Source organism: Cervus elaphus, chromosome 18 (genome assembly GCF_910594005.1).
Source record: "Cervus elaphus chromosome 18, mCerEla1.1, whole genome shotgun sequence".
NCBI classification, from domain to species: Eukaryota; Metazoa; Chordata; class Mammalia; order Artiodactyla; family Cervidae; genus Cervus; species Cervus elaphus.
The window spans coordinates 21,032,587-21,052,606 of NC_057832.1; the positions used below are offsets into that span (position 1 = coordinate 21,032,587).

Genomic DNA, 20,020 nt, shown 5'->3' on the forward strand with positions numbered 1-20,020 from the left:
TTGTAACAAATGTCATAAAATTAATTGAGAAGAACTTTTCTAAGAGAAATTATTAGGGTTTAGAGTGGTGTTTCAGAGGAAAAAATCAACTCTCCACTGATGTAATCTGCCAGAAGTTGAGTGGCAAATGGGAAAGAGCTTAAAGTCAGCACCAAGGCTGCCTGACAGCCTGACTGAATCCATGTCCTTGGCCCCTCACATCGGCTGATTTTCTTAAGTCTCCTGTCATCCTTCACTTTCATCATTTCTTTTTTTCTCTTCTGGATGTGGGCCATTTTAAAAATCCCTACTGAGTTTGTTACAATGTGGCTTCTAGGTATGTTCTGGTGTCTTGGTAGCGAGGCAAGCGGAATCTTAGTTCCTGGACCAGGGATCGAACCTGTACTCCCTGCACTGGAAAGTGAAGTCCAAACCCCTGGATTTCCAGGGAAGTCCCCTCACCAATTCTTTTGATACCTTCTAATTTCCCGTATTCCAACTGGAATCAACTCTACTGCTCCTTTTCCATGTCCTCCTGATGGTGGAGCTCAGACACAGAGAATTCTAACCAGGTTCAAACGATGTCGTGCTGGGGCACGGTGTGGTTTGGACCTGGGATTGCTCCAAGTGCTATGCTCACTGGCACAGTTCTGCCCCACCTCTGGGGTTCTAAATAGTTTGCTGGATTTTCCATTCTCCTCTCCTCCGCCTCCTAAATTTGTACATATGTATTTGTGTGAATGTTCACATAAAGGAACATTAGTTTAAATATCCTATTTCACTTTCTGATGCAAATGGAGAGAGCCTGCAGGAGGGCTGTACAAAATTGGAGTGATTATCCAAGATGAATTAAAATCTCGTGTTTACCATATTTGATCCAGTCAAAGAACATTTAACATAATGTGAGGACTTTAACATTAATGTTCAGTTAATGATGCCAATGATTGATCATAGTAACTACTCCTAAAAAATCTTCATGGAATAAAGCTAGAATTCCAGGCATCTTGACAAGAAAATTCTGGGGGAAAATGACAATGGAAATGCTTTCCTATATTTTCAAATCAAAGGAAAATGAGTTGTCAATTATCTGTAGTGAAAAGTAAGTTTAAGCCATGAGGGATCTGTGAGAAGAGCATATTTTGATTATTGTGGCTACACTTTTCAAATCCACAGGAGGTACAGGCATTAGTAAACAGTTAATACAGAATATTCTTAAATTCTCAACTTGTTGAGCAGGGGTAAAATGCAGGAGGAGCCAATGGTAAAGATGGGGTTTAGAGAAGAACTTTCTCTCTCTCACGCACACACACTACTATGTGCTATTTTATGTAGCAGCAGAAAATTTTGTTAAATAAACTGAACCTAATTGGTTTTAGAATAGTACTTTAAAAGTAGGATGCAAATTTAAGACTTTAAATAGAAATTTATCATGCCCATTTATATTGCATAAGCTCTTCCATAAAGCAACTGTTAAATCTGTGACCTGCCATTTTTCATGTAGTCATAATAGCACTTTATAATTCTTCTCCCTGGGAGGCAAATATCTGTGGTCTCATTATTGGATTCAGTCTGGCTTAAACCAACAACAGTTGACATTATGCAGAACTAAGGAGTATGGATGAATGAATCCTTCAGCGTTGTTACTCTCACGCCTAATTTTCTTTGGACTGAGCAGAGTTCAATAATCTGTCGATGGACATTAGCTTACAGAACTGGTTAATGTTCAGTCTCCTGTGTAAACTAGAACTGCCCTGAACAAAATATGCTTCCTCTACTTCCAGCTTATGGGGCCACTCGTATCCCCATTTTAGTTTTCTTCTTAACACTTACTATCCTCTGCCATATATTTGCTTAAGTGAAAGTCGCTCAGTCATGTCTGACTCTTTGCGACCCCATGGACTATACAGTCCATGGAATTCTCCAGGCCAGAATACTGGAGTGGGTAGCTTTTCCCTTCTCCAGGGGATCTTCCCAACCCAGGGATTGAACCCAGGTCCCCGCATTGCAGGTGGATTCTTTACCAGCTGAGCCACAAGGGAAGCCCAAGAATACTGGAGTGGGTAGCCTGTCCCTTCTCCAGGGGACCTACTGATAAAGGTATTTGTTTTATATACCTAGGAGAAGAGGGTCTGGCATGTGGTAGGGCTTAATACTCTTTTTTTTGTTTGTTTTGCACCAAAAATCTTTACAAAAGAGCACTTTTCTTCTGTGAGCCCTGGCTACTGGACAGTTTCCCAGTACTTCAGAGAATTAACATCAAATGTTAGATAATCTCATATTTCACACTTTGTATCATATTGAACATTTGCCAGATTCTTAAATCAACTAATATTGGACATTATCCTGTTGTTCACATTATGTAAATGTATTATTTACACTAGGCACACAGTGAGAAAATGATGGCTTAAAGCTGGATAAACTGTTAAGTTCCAAAGTAAGAATATGACTTACTTTGAAACAAGTCTCTGTTTCTTGAAGATTTCAATATAATTTCTGCTCATTTAGTTTTAAAAATTTTATTACACTTACTTGACATTTACAATCTGCTTTCTGAAGTGAGCTGAAGGTACTTTAAGTTTATTAAAATTCTTTTAATAATCTAACATGTATTACTATGTATCCACTCTGATTCAAACCTTCTTGCTGATGCCTGGGATATATGCATGAACAAAACAGTTGCTGCCTTCAGGGACCTTATATATTACATAATTGTTTACTGTTAGAATAAATGTTCTGAAAGAGAGGTACAGGATATTCAAGAGGATTACCTGAACTTAAGAAATGATGTGTTTAATTGTTCTCAATACCAATATCCTGTTGCTTGAATGAACATGAGAGAAGTGGTCATTTTCCTGTCAGACCTATAATGTCTTTAGTGGAAACAGCATGAACCAGATGTTAGCTATATTTTATTCCTCTTGATAAAAAAACAAGTATTTAGATGGACAGGACATTGCTTACTCTGAGTGATGGGGAACCATAAGTACTATGAATTCTCCAAGAGTGGGAGGATAAGACAATATAATCTACTGCTGTCTTGGCCCAGTCAAGATGTCATTCACATATGATGATGAGATAATGATTTACTTTCTATGCATCTCAAGATGTCACACTTTAAAGCCGAAGCCAAATGTCACTTTCATAATTTCAATTTACCTGGTATAAATTCTTCACATTAAAAACTGTTCCAAGTTACTGCTATCCTATGTATGTATATGTGTTATCTGTGCTTGGGGGAATCTTGAAGTTGTATGAGATGGTATTTAGTATTTGCCTTGAGTCTTGCAGATTGTATAAATCAGTTTGATATCACAGGGACAAGGGTCAATTTTAAAAGTTTTCATTTACTTAGATATCATACCTTGTTAATGATGAACAAGAGGAATCAGGGAAGAAGGGAATGGGAAACAGACTGAAGTAGAATGTTAAAACTCTTAGAAAAATTCAAAACATTATACATCTTTCCTACCTGACAAGGGACTTCGTATCTTCGAATTTAGCACAAATCTTTACCCTTAAGGAACTCCCTTTCAATTATGATCCCTGCCTCTTTTCCTTATTACTACTGGTCTATGAGTGAACATATGCCAAGACATGACCAACAGTTATCTTTGGGGTGGGTTGGGAGAAAGGACGCTATTTTTGCAGCCATTGATTTAATGGTTTCTCTGGAGGAATAGCCAGAGATGTATAATAAGATACTATACAAGACAAAGAGTTATCTATCTGTCCTCTATAAAGATGTGAAATAGAATAACTGAGTAATAGAGGAATCAATATTCCTTTTGGAGGTCCCAGTGGAAACTCCCCCCTTTTTTTGGCCACATGTAGCCAATGTAATATAGAGAATGGAATGCGATGAAGACACTCCTCTTTCAACATATACCTCTATATACCAACATATACTTTCAGGCAAGAGTAATTGATATTCACAATATTTAACAATCAGCAATGCATGGAAACTAAGCAGTCAAATTGGAGGTAACGAATGTTCTATTATTGGACCTTCCTTAAGAGAAATCAGTGAGATGTTTCAGTGTCTAGAATGGTTCTGCAGAAATGTAAGTTGATAAATTATAAGTGGTACTAAAGAGATAAGCGAATTTATCGCAAACTTGCTTAAAACAATCAGAAAACAAACACAAATGTCCACCTGCATGACTTTCATTAGCCAGTCTTCTCTAGGGTTATTTTTACTTTATCTCTTAAAGACATTTACTCTTGGCATCTAGTATAGGAGTCTTGATTAACTAATTTGATGTTTCTATTTAATTCCTCTCCCTGGTATTGCTCCTATTTTTCCCAGTGAATGTCCTAAAATAAATGTCATACTAACAGGGCTATCTTCAACCTTAAACTGGTGGATCAGAGGTAACCAGCATATCATCCTGAATATTCTTTTAACTCTGCCACTTTTATTTAGTTAAGATCTTCAGTGTTGCCTTTTCTATGATTTAAATCACTGAGAAAATTTTCCTTTATCTTGAAGAGGGCATAGAAGTTCAATTTTGTTCTTTCAAAATAACAAAGACTTTATATACATTCATTCCCAACAGCACAGGGAACATAACTCTTGTTTGTCTCAGAGTTACATAGTCCTGCCTTTTATCTTCTGCATGCTCAGAATAAAATCACATTAAGATTAGTGGCATGCCTTAATGATCTCATTCTGAGTAATGTCTCAGGATTTTTCACCAAGTATTGGCTGTTCTACAGGCTCCCATATAGTCAGTGAGTTTAAATTCTTCTGCAGGCCTTCCTGGCCTGCTGGCTTGAGTAGGACACCTGCAGAGTTATTCCTTGTTATAGACCCTAGAAAGCACATTTTGCGAAATTAGAGTGAGATTTCAGTGGGATGATTGTGAATAGGGCATTAGGTCTCAGAAGTGGAGCTGGGTGTAACTTCTCATTTTGGTTTCATGAAAGTTTTATGAAATGGATTATTTGGATTTTGCTAAATAACTCAATCCTGGGCATGCAGAATTAAGCAAGGGAGTGATGATTAGATCCTGCTCAAGTTTCACACTGATGATGTCATTTAAGTACACAAATTGTAAAGCCTCCCATTATAATATCCAGTTACTATCACAAGGGTGATGTTGAGCGTTTGAAGAAAATCTAGAAAAATACTTCTAAAAGAGAAAAATGTTGTCATAGATCAGTTACCTTTTATTTTCACTATCATTTTGAATTTCTGAAATCCAAGTGTAAGAAAAAATGTGAAGAATCAGAAATGTACCTTATTTACTTATTTTCAGCCATGCTGCATGATTTGTGGGGATCTTAATTCCCCAACCAGGGATCAAACCCATGCCCCCAGCAGTGGAAGCAAGGAGTTCTAACCACCAGAGAATTCCCAGAAATGTACTTTATGAAAAACAGATAGCCTGGATATTTTTAGTTTGGGGAAATTTAAGGTAAGATTAAGAACAAGTGTAAAAATCAGACATGACTGCTTTTGGATTTGAATATGGTGTTCTTCATACCCTAGTCACCTCTTACTGTGTGTACCCTGGAGAACCAGGTATTTCGGTTTGTCTTCCCATCATTGTATCCAGATTCTACCTCAATAAGATATGTTTTTCCTCCCAAGACTTAAGTTGCTCTTTGGTAGGTTCTTGAAAGAAAAGATGCTAAGGGCAAAAACTGGTGCTTCCTAGATCATCTGCCTTCACACTCTCTCAAAGATTTTTACCAGATTGATTTTGCTTTGGGACTAACTGAAATTGAGAAATATTTCACTTTGCTTATGTGCTGCACTTTTAAACACCCATCTTTAGTGGTTTAATAGAGAAATAATTATTGAAAGAACATCCTTACTTTCTTTGCTGATTTGGTTCTCATAACTTGTCACTCATTTAAGTGACAGGAAAAAAATGTTCACTTGACATTTTTTCCCATCTTTAAAGTCCTGCATACATTTAGTTGCACAGTTGCAAATTTGGGGCCTTTTCTTTGAATTTTCTTATGGTTATATTAAAAAAATTAAAGAATATACTTTTAGTGATAGACTTTTTAATCAATGTTATATGAGAGCCATGGTGATATATTTTTTGCATTGTGGTCAAGCGTAGTTGAAAAATGAACAGACATTCAAAGATTAATCATGCTATATGTTTACTCTGCTATATCCTGAAACATTATAATTGAAAAAATTATTTTAATAATTAATCCCTCATGTCTTGTTGCTTTATCAGTCTTCCTCCTGTTCAACCATATGTGGAAGAAACTCATTTTCTGCTTATTTATACTATTATTTTCTATTTAGTTAACAAAAAGTTGCTATTCAGTTATATTGCTCAGTCAACATAAATTTTGATGATATAAGATTAGACATATATAATACGTGATTATGATGTAAGTTATAGATAAAGATTAAAAACAGGATCAAGGAAAAATAATACTTATGTTAAGGGTGTATTTACAAGTGATTCCTTGGTTTAATTTTGTCTAGCATTATTATGGCAATATGTGAGCAAAAGTCAATTTAAGATTCTGTTATTCTGTATACAAATCATTATAAATTTAATTATATCTCACATCTTTTAAGTGTGGAGAATTATTTGTAGTCTGTGTCTATGAGGTTTTCTTAGTCATTTGTATAATGTCACTAAAAAAGTATCAGTGGAAGGAAATACCATGGTAGTGTAGAAGTTAGAATTCTCATGAAAGAGTAACATAGCGTGCCTCCTGACTTTGACCTATAGAAATGACACTATATTTAGGATGTTTTTAGGACCAAATTTAGCATATGTTACTGTCTCAGATACACTGTGGTCATTTCTAACAATACAGAATCAGTGTTTTAAATTCTCTATTAGTGTGAAATCAGTGTCTAAATCAGCTTAATCATTTTGCAATAGATAATGCAATCATTTGTATGGACACAACCTCCAAATAGAGACCCTCACTGGAATTTTGTTTCTTACAGTTCTTAGAAGAGAATTTCAGTTAACAATGGTAGGGGTGCAGGGGCAAAAATCTGACACTTGACAACAGGCCATCCTCTTCAGGAAACTGTCCTTGACTCTGGCTGAGTGAGTCAAGGCCAAAAGAGACTTCCTTTCATGGATGCACATGATGGGAACCTTCCCAGCCCCACTTCTCTTCTGGCCCAATCCACTTACAATACAATTCCCAGTTAAGCAGGGTGTGTTTGAACTTGTGGCTGTGGCCTCCATATTTCAGAGTGGGGGTAAAAAAAAAAAGGAGGAAGATTCTTTCCTCAATGCTTCATGGCAGCTTAGCCATGGTAAGTGGAACTTGACCATGTTAATGTAGTGTATCTATGGGCTCACAGGATGATTTCATTTTGGGAAGGAGGGATATTGCCTTTGAAAATTATATGAATCCATCCTATTTTTCCTCAAAGATAGGGTTCAAAAGCATATTTTCAATTAATTTCATTTTTCTTGCTACTCCAAGACTCCCAGTGTCCCCTGTCATGTCATCTGCAGACTTTCTCGTGCCCAACAGTCCTGCAGAGTATACCACTTATTTTAGCACCTAGGAGAAAACACAAGGCAGATGCTATAAGTGTACGTACCTAACAAGCATGAAAATCGCCAGGGAAATCACCAAGGTGACCATCGACATCGAATGACCCACAATAGCCAGGTAGTACAGGATGTATGCGCTCTGGAACAGCAGGAAGGAAAGCAAAGAAGTTACAAAGACAAATACACGAATAAATTATTATAGAAGAGGGAAAAAAGTTTCTATTTTTAGTAATGTAAATTGACAACTGTTTTTCTCCTTTAAAAGAAACTACTATAATTATAAATATTTCAGAGAATTAAATTATATTGAATTATAAATTGGACTCATGGATTAACTATCATAACTGATATTATAAGAATATCAGTTAAACTAGAATATGCACGACATGGTGGGAGGAATATAAGACTGGGTTCGTCAGAGTGTTTTTTACTCAGAATATTGTCATTAAGTGTTTGTGTGACTCTCACAGGTCCAGTTACTTTACTTTCCCTGACTGCAGTAGTCCTCATCTTTAAAATAATGTGGTTGGACTAGACGATTTTTCAAGCAATTATATGCTGCTGTAAGGAATATCATTTAGCACAGGCATACAGAAATACTGGATCTGAAAGGTTGTGAAAAGATGACCCAGGTAAACACTAACCACAAGAAAACCGGTGTGAAATTATAAAACTCTAGATGTTAAGTCAGGATGACCCAGCAATACTAAATTTCTATGCACCTAATAATATAAACTCAAGCCACAGAGAGCATAAAGCAAAAAATGACAACTCCTAGTCATCAATGGAATGAACACAGGGAGGAAAAAATCAATTTATAGATTTGAAGATTTGAACAACACAATCAACACATTTTACTAATTCACATGCAATAAACATTGCACACAACATCTACAGAATACCCATTCTTTTCAAAAGCACAAAGGACATCCAAATTGACGTATACTAGTCAGAAAAGCAAATGAATATATTTCAATTCAAATCTTAAGTTGGATATTCACTGACCATCATACTCTAGAAATCATTAATAAAAAGATAACTCAAAAAATACCCTCATATTGTTAAAAAGTAAAAATGTATTTCTAAATGACCATTGGATCAAAGAAGAACTCACAATGACATACCAAAACTTTTTGGATACCGATGAAGTTGTACACAGAGGGAAGTTTACAGACTAAAATGCATACATGAGAAGATCGCAAATCAATTACCTAAATTTCTATCTAAAGAAAATTAAACTTAAATGATAAAGATAACAAACATATACTGAGTGCTCAAAGACAAAACCTAGTTCTTAAAAATAATTTCAATACCTCTTAGCAAGACTGACCAAGGGGAAAAAAAAGACCCGAGAGATGAAAAACTTGTACACAAAATGCTATAACTGGCTTTGGTGCCCTCGGCCTTTGCCGAGATGTCCCTCTAGTTATCTGGTCTCTAAGCTATCGGTTCATCTTGTTTAACTGTTTTTTATTCTGTTTTAATGACAGGAAAGTTTTCTATACTTGAAAGCTTTGTAGAAAACAAAAGCACTGATGTGTTTGTAGCTTCCGACTTAGTAATTATTTAGCATACAGGCCTATCCTTGAAGGAGACAATAGGTTTCCTCTGCAGCCACCAGGGCTGCCCGGAGAAGCCCTATGTGACTCAGTGCTGACCCGTCGTTTCTCCCAGCCCTGTGGGGACAGCAGGCTGGTGGCAGATTTGGTGAGCTTTTCAGATTTCTGAAGAACCTGAAGAAGGGGGTAGTTATCTACTCGCCACTTCCAGCCACCTGCCCCATTGGCTTAAATGTTTCTAAGCAGAGATAATAAAGCTATTTAACAGTAAGACACAAGAAGTAACAAATTAGAATGGATTTCCACAAAAAATAAACAGTGGCACTCATATCAGTGGGCTGATGAGAAGCTCTATCCTTAAGAGTTTGTTCAAGGCTTGATAGCAAAACTGTCATGGACTTCTCAGGACAGAGAGTGGTCAATTGGCAGCTGGTGACTTGCGGAGAACTCTAGTTCTGGAACCCTTCCAGAAGAAAACTGCTAAAGGAGTTCTTGAACATGCTGCCTAATGTCTGGTAGAGAAGGGAGCCCCATCATTTGCTCCATGGACACATTCCCCTTGCCATAAATGGCCTATTCCACACGCTCAGACTGAGGGCCAACCACGAAGTAAAGCATCCTTTTCTCCAGGCCACTCCCTACACTCCTCAGAATTGACAGGTCATTATCTGATTTCCTTCTACAAAAGAGGCTGACTTCTTGGTAGCAGGTGTTTTACCATTAGGCATACATTTCTGTGTACAGATAGCGGCATTCTCCTCCACTACTGAAATGTGCAATAGAACCTACCTGCATCTTCTCAGGGGTGAAAGCGTTGCACATGGTATAGTTGGACCAGGAAATGTTGCTCTCAGGATGCATGTACCAAACCCCATCCTCCTCACAATACTTTGTAACTTTTTCTGTTAGTGAAACAGAACTTATCACTATCTCAAAATCGCAAGAAGGAAAAACAATAAATTAAAGCTTAAGAGCCATTCCGGAGGGTTAATCACTTTATAGAACCTGAACGTGAGCAGAAGTCAATAGAGACAAGCAGGAACTATGCATCACACAAGATGCTTCAATATGCATTGCTTCAATTTAGCGTCAGCAAAGGCAGGGGAAGCACTGCCCCCTCCATCTTACATTGCCAAACTTATTCTGAGTTATTCACCTTTTTTCTAGCTCTCCAAAGTGCCTCTGCAATGTGTTTATTGCCTTAGAGATCATAGGTAAATTGATAAACGGTAAATTGGTAAAATACGAAAGGAGATTTTATCAGTGTGTTTGCAACCCTTACATAGTTTTGATATTTGATAATTTCACAGCAGTAATATTTTTGTAGCATTGTTCTTCATTGTAAAGCTGTAAAGCTTATGGAAAACCGTTTTACATATGACTTCTCATGTTTTTTTTTAAACACAAGAATATGGAAATCAGAATCATATACTAATATATGTTACTGTTTTAAAGGTTAAGGAAACGATTTATGGTAAAAAAAAATGTATTTGGTGAATTATTACTGAGATCTGAAAACATTTAAAATAATTTTCTACTAGAAGTTTTGGTTAGTCAAATCAACATGCTATGAGCTAGTATGAAGATTATTTTATCTTTGGCAGTTTTTCAGGTAAAATTCACAATTTTTCATTGTATGGCTGAAACACACACTACCAAATTCAGCACAAGATTTAAACTGAAAACTGTAAACTTGTTTGTATGTCTACGCCAACAATGATTTAACATGGACCAAAAAACCCATTTTCTTCCCCCAACAAAGGAGTTTTAAGGCACCTATTAGAATCATCTGTTTCCATATTAAGAAGCATTTTAAATTGTGAATTTTCTATGACTGCCATTGTACAAAAATTATTTAAAGGACCACCACTGGAAACCAACAGTTTCCAAAAGGGTCAGCACTAATCAGCAGAGAAAAATCGATGTTGAAAATGGGTCAATGACTTAGTTAACGATTTGCAATTTTAAAAAAGGGGTTTGTAATGCAGCATTTTATCTTTAACATCTTGTTAGGAAGTAGTTTTGTTTTCTTGAATGAATATAATTTGGTTTTTACAAAGTTACACAGCTACATAGGGCAATGTGTTCTATGGAGGAGGGTGATGCTCCTGAGAACCTTCCAATCATAGGCAGCACTGTAGTAAACATGTTTTATTTGGATTTAACTTAAGTCTGTGTGCGTGCACAGTTCAATCATGTCCAACTCTTTTGCGACCCCTTGGACTATAATCTGCCCAACTCCTCTGTCCATGGGATTTTGCAGGCAAGAGTACTGGAGTGGGTTGCCATTTTCTCCTCCAGCGGATCTTCCTGGCCGAGGGATCGAACCCACGTCTTTCATGTCTCCTGCATTAGCAGGCAGATTCTTTACTACTGTGCTACATGGATCTAGCATTTCCTAGTTCTAACTGTTGCAGCTATCAAGAATTTGTCCTCTTCTGGGAGAGGGTGAGACAAATGGAGAGAGCAGCATGGATGTATATACACTAACATATGTAAATAGACAGCCAATGGGACTTTGCTTTATGACTCAGGGAACTCAGAGTGGGACTCTGTAATCACCTAGATGGGTGGGAATGGTGGGAGGTGGAGGGAGCTCAAGAGGGCAGGGACATGTGTATATTATAGTTAACTCATGTGGGTGTATGGCAGAAATGAAACCAATATTGCAAACAATCATCAATCAATAAAAAATAAATAATTATTAAAAAAAAAGAAATTGTCCTCTTCTACCTGGCCAATCTTCAGATATTTGACAGAAGACTACATCTCCTCTGACTTCCCTTTCTAAACCAAGCACCCCCATTCACACCACGCCTGCTGTCCCCTCAAGCCTGGAGCCTCTTTGCATGTGCTCGAAGGTTGGCATTTCCTCTGAAATAGTCCAAGTCTGGACTGTTCCATGAAGAGGGGAGCATGCTCCCGTCCTTCACATTGGGGAACTTTCTCCTGATTCTCAGACCCAGTCCTCAGAGATTCATGTGCCATTAGTCTCAAGAGATGCCAGACACCTGCCTTTATAAAAAGCTCACCGATTCCCAAGGATCTCGGGGTTGAGAATCACTGTCCTCAATCATACGTTGGCCACCTTGGCTCTGCCCCATTCCTGTTGATTGAGTGTTTGACTCCTGCCCTTACATCCCTCCTAACAGGGATTTGCTTTTTATACTTTAGCACTTTTCTTCAGCCCATCAAGCCTCATTCTGGAGAAGGAAGTGGCAACCCACTCCAGTACTCTTGCCTGGAAAATCCCATGGACAGAGAAGCCTGGTAGGCTACAGTCCATGGGGTCACAAAGAGTCGGACACAACTGAGCGACTTCACTTTCTTTTCTTTCTTTCTATCAGCCTCATTGGAATCTCAACACTGCTATTCACTCTCTCATTATCTACCTATCTTTTTGCCAAGCGCTTTGTTTAAAAGGAAATCTCTGTCATTTCATTAAACTGTTGTGTGGATCATCGAGATACAGCTTTGGGTCAATGTAAAGTACTTAAGAATTTAAGTTTGTTGAATACAGATGTATTTAAGAATTGCCTTTCTTTTGAAGTGGGTTTGTTCCCCAGCTGAGAGGGTTCTATGTAAAAATTAGGCTGAAAAGATGGATCTATGCCTGGAAATCACTGTTTGGCTAACCCCAAAGTTGCCTTTAAGTTAATAACTGTAGTCACTTTGGCAACAGCCCATTGCTGCTTTGGAACTGGCCTTGCAGCCTCAATTGTAGAACAACTCTGTATGCCAATCAGTTTCCTCTAATGTAGTCATCAGATCAAGATTGATGAAACATCATTTATCAGGAAGACTCAGTAAAGACCTGGGGACCACCGTCAAATAGCACCGAGTTAGGGTTTACAGGAAGGTAGTGATGAGCAGGGAAGAGCGATATGCTCTTTCTCTCTTCACATTGATTCTCTTAAATCAAAATGAGAATTCCTAGAAATGGCTGGCTTGAACTGGTTTTAAAAGTGTCCCACTGTAATTCCGCTTCCATTATCTTCTCTCACTGGGGTCAAATTTTGTAACTCATTCTCCAAGGAAGAATGAAAGCAAGTCCCCCACCAGTGTGGCTAGACTGAAGCCTGAAGGAAAACCATGTTCTGGCTTGAAAGTTTTGAAAACCACTTCAACCTACATAAGTTTGTACAATGATTTAGAAATATTGTTTCTCAAATGCTTTTTTCATTTACTGAGAAAAGGGTTAGGTAGGAGTTCAGAAGACTTGGGTTCAGTTGTGGTTTTATATAAAATATTGTGTGAGTATAAAAGGAGATAATATATATGAAACTGTTTTGGAAAGTAAAAAAACCAATATTCAATGAAAATACTCCTATGTTATTTTTATAATTACAGTGGCTTTGATGTTATTAATTAACACATTTGTTGGCTGTTCATGTGGGGCAGGGCATAGAGCTGGGTTGGTATGATCCATGTTAATAGTACCAGTCTTCTCTACTGAGCATATTTCAATCATCTGCTGTTGGAACAGAAATCTAGTAAATGTTTGGAGTTACCACCTTCTGATTTCTCTTCCCTACACATGATAGTTTTATACCATTTTCAACATTACAATCAAATTCCCATTATGCTTGTTCCACCAGCCCAGTACACACAAACCCTAGATCAATGATTTGCATAAATCATCAAATGGGAAATAATTGAAAATTTTACAAAAACTTCAGCTATAAATAAAAACTGTTCAGTTTTAGAAAAAGTAATTGCAATGTTTATTAAAATTCAACATTAAATACTTAAAATATATAAATCTTTCATTTTCATTTAATATTTAATAGAATGTATGACCAACATGCACAACTGGTAATTGACTTAAAAAATAAGGGCAGCTCACAATCTTTGTACAACTGGATATTTCATTTGTGGAAATGTTTCAGAATGTGCTAAACTGTAGAGACTATGATTTGGTAGTATATTTTGCATCTGGTTTTCTTTTTGGAACTAGAAAAATGCTAAAAGATTCATAGCAAAATATAAACTAAAAAGAAATACTCTACCTTCCACATCAAAGTCCGGAAAATAATCTGGGCAGTGCTGTTCCGCTAGCGTTCCAGCTGGTGTATCGTCCCAGCAGGCCCAGCCATCCCAGGTGCGGTTGCAGTACAGACCTGGCCGTTTAGAAAGAAATTACACTGCAGTTATCAAAAACCATAGAATCCTCAGCGAGATTTAACAGGGCACAGGCGGTTACTCAGGGGCTCTCCACTCGGGTGTGGAAATGTTAAAACAGCAGAGGCAGCAGCAGCAACAAAATAAAGGTACTAACTTTTCCAACTACTAAGGGAGTTTCCTTTTTTTTTTGGTAGGATATTCTCCATTTGTTCCTCAAAAGGCTTACTTGTCATCTGTGTCGAATCTTTGCTCCAAAATCTCTCCTTTACAATATCTCCAGAAATGTTATGAAAGCAACTTTGTGAAAGTATATGCTCTATTGTGGGTGCATGCTCAGCTGCTAGGTCATGTCCGACTCTTCATGACCCCGTGGACTGCGGCCCGCCAGGCTCCTCTGTCCACGGAAGTCTCCAGGCAAGAGTACTGGAGTGGGTCGCCATGCCCTCCTCCAGGGGATCTTCCTGACCGGGGATCGAACCTGGGGCTCCTGCATTGGCAGGCAGATTCTTTACTGCTGAGCTACCACTGGCTGCTCTACTTAATTTTGTCTTAAGGGCAGATGTTAACCAAAAGCAATCAGATGAACCTGAGCAAAGAAACTAGGCATGTCTGTGGCATAAAATACACAAACATACCACAGTGTGAAAGCCACTGTTAAAACCATTGGCATATTAAATTAATTGAGTTAACATATTTACCCACGGAAGAAAATAAGCCTTTACTAGTGCTTGAAACACACGTTCACATACAGCCTTCTTTTTACCTTCTCCTTGGTAGGGGGGCAACTTCTGCATTCGGTCAAAGCATTTGTGCTGTGCCTGCAGCAGTCTCTGTTTTCCTAAAAGGAAGAGAAATGGCTCCGGCTCCAGTGTTGGAGAGTAGGTGGAATCTGAACTGGCAGGAAGAACCGGAAGTGGGCGCTGTATTAGACAGGAAATGGAGTTACTTATGGAGAGTAGAGATAGGGGAATACATGATGAAACAATCAAAAAGTATGAACACATTTATTTTCCTCCTATAAGCAACAATTATGCATGGTCTCCACGTGGATTATTTTTTCTTTATAATTTAAGTGTATTTATATTTCATCTATAAATTCTACCTAAAATTTTCATATTTGCATTCATTCCATTCACACTGAAAATGTATAGCACCCACACAGACCCATGCACCTCTTTACAAGATTTTTAAAATTTTTATTATCAATGTAAAGTTTAGAAATAAATAACCTGATTTCCAAAAAAATATGAATATTAAATCTACTTTGCTTTCTTTGGCGCTCCTAAGAATCATGAATCATGTTATTCAAAGTAGATATATTAGTGCAATAAATAAATTTTAATTGGATTCTTTCAACTAATTTGTTTGTACTTAGATTGCACACACTGCCAAAAAATTTACCCCACTTATTCCACAGAACAAACAAAATATGTTCTTTTGAAATATTCTGCTTTGGATAATTGCCTTAATCTCTTTAAACTGGTTTCATCAGCAGATGACCTATACGAGATAATTCATTTTCACTGCTGAAAATTAATGTAAATCTTAAATATTTCTCCTAGTGCTTCTGAATTTTCAGTGCGGGCTGACATTATTTTGTCAGTCTGCTGGTTTTCATTACCATCATTGGTCCTATTAATCAAAGTTGTGTGTCTGTGTATGTGAAAAGATGGATGTCTGACAAATTGTCTTAAGTTGTGTTTAGGTAGATTTCAATTTCTTCTGTGGCTCTGATGTTTTTGATTGTGCTTGAATTGGATTTTTTTCATATCCATGTTATGCATAGGAAGTTTTTTGGAGAAGACTTGCAAGCGTCAACCTGCATTGACTTCTGTTTTTCTGAAGTTAGAAATACTTCTGGCTTTCTATCACACCTGCTGAAACACTTTTAATTGGCCTTATTCTGTTTAAATTATTCTAAGATGGAAGTTTCCCCAATGTACTGATGGAAGAGATAGCATTATATACCTTTCTCTATTCTCACAGCTGCTAAAATAAATATCCTTATTAAGTTGACTCATATACCCCAGGATATTCATGGCAGAGCCTCACTGTTTTCCAGCATATCTCACTGTGCAGACAGGGCATCCTGTCCCAGGAGATAGTCTATGACTAAAGGCTAAACAATAAAAATTCGTAGTGGAGAGAGAGCATGGAGCAAGAGTAGATGGGAATGAGTACAGATCCAAGGTAGAATGGGACTTTGAATAAATGTACTGTCTGCATAGGCAGAGAGGAGAGGGAAGGCTTTCTGGATGGAAGGCAAGGCACACGGGTGAGCCCAGAGGAAGGAAAGGCCTTGCGTGAAATTGTACGGAAACCACACTGGGAGGGAGCGTGTTTGAGGGTAAGAGATGAAATCCAGGAAAATCAGATAACACAGAGCCCTGCGAAAACAAACACAAAACTCTGGGGACATGAAAGGCTCAAGATATTTTAGCCAATATTTTAAAAGCATGATAAAGTAAAGATGTCTTGTAGTTTTTTGACCAGTGAAAGTTGTGCAAGGAGAGTTAGGCATCAGATTAGAGCTGGGAAGGCTAGTCAGGCAGCTCAAGGCATGGACTACATCACCTTAAGATGGAACAAGAAACAGCAACTCAGCAGTTTTTCAAATAATAAAAGCACTGAAGTATATCTGAAAAGGAATGGAGAATAAGAAGACTCAAATGGCCTAGATATTTTAGCAAATACAGCTAGGTTTAAAAAACAAAAAAAGGTAGTGTCCTGAGAAAGAGAAAGAGAAGACATTAAGAAAGGAAAACCTTTCTTGGGGGAAAAGATAAGTTCTCCTTTGAACTGGATGTGGAGGTATCAGCAAGTCATCTGGGTAGAAATCACTTGCAAACAGAAGAGGATGAATATTTATTATTGTTGTAACATTATGGTTACAACTCTATATGAATGCTTATTGCAAATATAGTTGACACCACTCTAAGTGTTAGAATTATTTCTAATTTTAATGCCTCTAGAATTCATGACAGAAGAAATGAACAAACCAACAATGATGATTAAAGGTGTACACGTCCTTTATCAATGTGGATGAAAACCATTATGGTGTAATAGAATGTCATATATAATTTTTTTCTGTCACTTATATTAGATATGATAGACACTAGGAACTATTTTGCTTAAGCTTGCCCAAAGTAACATTCTGAATTCTATTTTTAAACAGACTGAACAACCCATAAAATGCTCCTGTGTTAGTTGGAAATTCATGGAGGCCATGGGGAGGCAGTGTGTGCAAGAATAGCAAGTGGAAACCCTATACCTATAGTTTCAATGACAACATTATTTGGTTTAATGCAGTCTTAAACACCAGTAATCATGGCGACATGACCATCTGAAAAAGCAGCTGCAGTTCATGTAGACGACAGTAGCATCTTATCATTCCTCCAATGTTGAAACAAAACTCCAGTGAACTTCCTGTAACATGGTTCAACGGAGACTGTTTCAACACTGAGGGAATGAGCAATTAGAACTTCTGTCCTCAGGGGGCCATGATAATCTGAGTCCGCTGCTGGTCTGGTTCATGTCTGAGCACTGACAATGCAGTTTTTCCAGTGGTAGCTGAATGTTTCAGTGATTTTCTTCTGAAAATAACATACAAGTTGAGGCATCTGTTATATATGTATACATGGCATATATACATATATAACCATTATATCTATGTAATTCCAGTCATGGTATTCCTACTGCTGAAAAATAACATGCAAATTTCATCAGGTTCATTGAACATATTAAACTGCTGATGATTTCAGAGATAAAAATTGCCAGTGAGGTGGTACAATTTTCAGCAGTAAAGAGGGAAAATATAAACAGTAGTGATTAAACCACCAAAGTGGTGTGAAAACAATATTCCACTTGTCACATGTGTTATGTTTATTCTCTGTGTTTGTGGAATGTAAATATATAACTTTATGCTCACATGAAGATAGCAATGAGACGTGCAGGACATGTTGTTTTTCTGAATAAAGACTGAAATTCGGAGTTTTGCATTCAAGCCATCTTGCATGGTGCTTCCAAAATCAAACAGAAACACGCCTCTTAATTGTTGTCCCTGCGGCAGTTTAGTCGCGTATATGTGACGTCACTCCTAAAGGCTCCAGTAGATGGCGCCACACATACGACCACCAAGCCGCCGCCGACCGCTGTCGTCCGCAGAGGAAACATCACTGTTCTTTCCCTGGGAGTGCCTGTCATGTGCCAGGCACTGTCCTAGGCTCTGAAGAGTCAGCAGTGAGAACAAAACTGGCAAGGTCCCTGCCCTCATGGGGCTTACATTCTAGAAGGTTCCATCCACACTAGTCATGGGGTCTAGAAGTAAAGCAATCTGATTTGACCGGCTGTGTGTTGAAGCAGTCCCTACGTTGATGTAAGACAATCAGCTTCCTTGTGTGTTACGGGTGGTTTCCAGAAGAACAGAGAGACAACAAGAAGAGAGCAGTTCTGTGTAGAACTTTAGAAATGGCCCAAAACTACTGACTGTGGGGATCCACGCTACTGGCTTGAAGGACGTTTCTACAGACTGTCACAGACAGACCTGTTCCAATGGGAATATGAATCCAGAATTCACAAGTTGATATGACCAACTTTCCATGTCGCTGTTCTTAGTAATGAGAATGTCTATGTTAGGATGATTTGTAGTTTTACTTGTACTTTTCAAAGTCAAGGATAAAATGGAGGTCTGCCAAGTGTTAGCTCTGCTTCTTCCAGATGGGATCAGATGCCTGACTATGTACTTCTACCTAAGCATTATATACAACTCCCGTATATATCATAAGGGGCTAGTGGTAAAGAACCTACCTGCCAATGCAGGAGACTAAGAGACCTGGATTGGATCCCTGAGTCAGGAATTTCCTGGAGCAGGAAATGGCAACCCACTCCAGTATTCTTGCCCGGAGAATCCCATGGACAGAGGAGCCTGGTAGGCTACAGTCCACGGCGTCATAAATTCAACACAAATAGGGAAACACAGTTAAGTGAACAACAACAAATGCTTCTCAGACGAGCCTACTTTCTCTGCGTCTTCCTCGTTGTTGTTGTGATCGTTGTCATCATCCTCACTAGCATCTTCTGAGCACTACATGCCAAGCACTGTTCTAAGCCTATTGTGCTACTGCACAAGAAGAGAAAGTGATAAGAAGAGACAGTGGGTGCTTTTGGTAAATGTAGATGAGGCTAAGGGAATGTGGTGACCCAAACTGATAATTTTTAAAGACCATTTGGAAATCAGGTTGCTAGAATTCAGTAAATATATTGGTAGTGGTTTTTCCTAATAATGTATCTAAGAAGTGACATTTTAGAGTAATTAATGTCATGAAAAAATTTCCTTTTCTCTGAAGAACATTAATGTGGAACATAATGAGTGTTTTAGAAGAAAACTGATATATCAGAATTTTTATGGACAAATCCTCCAGATCAAATAAATAATCCAAATGCAAACAGAAGCAAAATTTCTGTTTGTCCCAGTGAAGACCTCATAAAGCCATTCAAGTGCCCTGTGCAATCATGCTTGCTAGTAAAAAGATGCCTACAAACCACAAGGCACCTATCATGCACATGCAAATATATGAAATTCTTTCAATCTTTGAATTTTAAAATGTACTAGGTAAGAGTTTTTAAAAGGTGAGCTTTTTTTAAAAAACCACACCAAAAGTTATGTAGTCTTTGTTAAAAGACTTTGTTTAGTCTTTCCTAAAAAAAAAGATGATTGGATAATATTCTAACTATCTTATTATCTAGTAGTTACTTTATCATTTCTTCTATCAATGTCTAGTTACATGATTTGTGAAGCAAAATTCAGAAATATTCACATATAGTTGATCACATAGGATTTCATTTGAGATATGAATAACA

The 20,020-nt window shown here is 37.7% G+C and overlaps 1 protein-coding gene across 1 annotated transcript in view; it reads right to left on the reverse strand.

The window, feature by feature from the left end:
* CALCR (calcitonin receptor) overlaps window positions 1-20,020 on the reverse strand; it is a 110,024-nt gene that overhangs the window by 22,118 nt on the left and 67,886 nt on the right. Inside the window, exons 4-7 of the mRNA XM_043873414.1 lie at window positions 14,925-15,081; window positions 14,047-14,157; window positions 9,827-9,939; window positions 7,526-7,617 (exon numbers count right to left, since the gene is read on the reverse strand). Of these exons, the coding sequence (XP_043729349.1) occupies window positions 7,526-7,617; window positions 9,827-9,939; window positions 14,047-14,157; window positions 14,925-15,081 (473 nt within the window). The remainder of the gene's footprint in view (window positions 1-7,525; window positions 7,618-9,826; window positions 9,940-14,046; window positions 14,158-14,924; window positions 15,082-20,020) is intronic.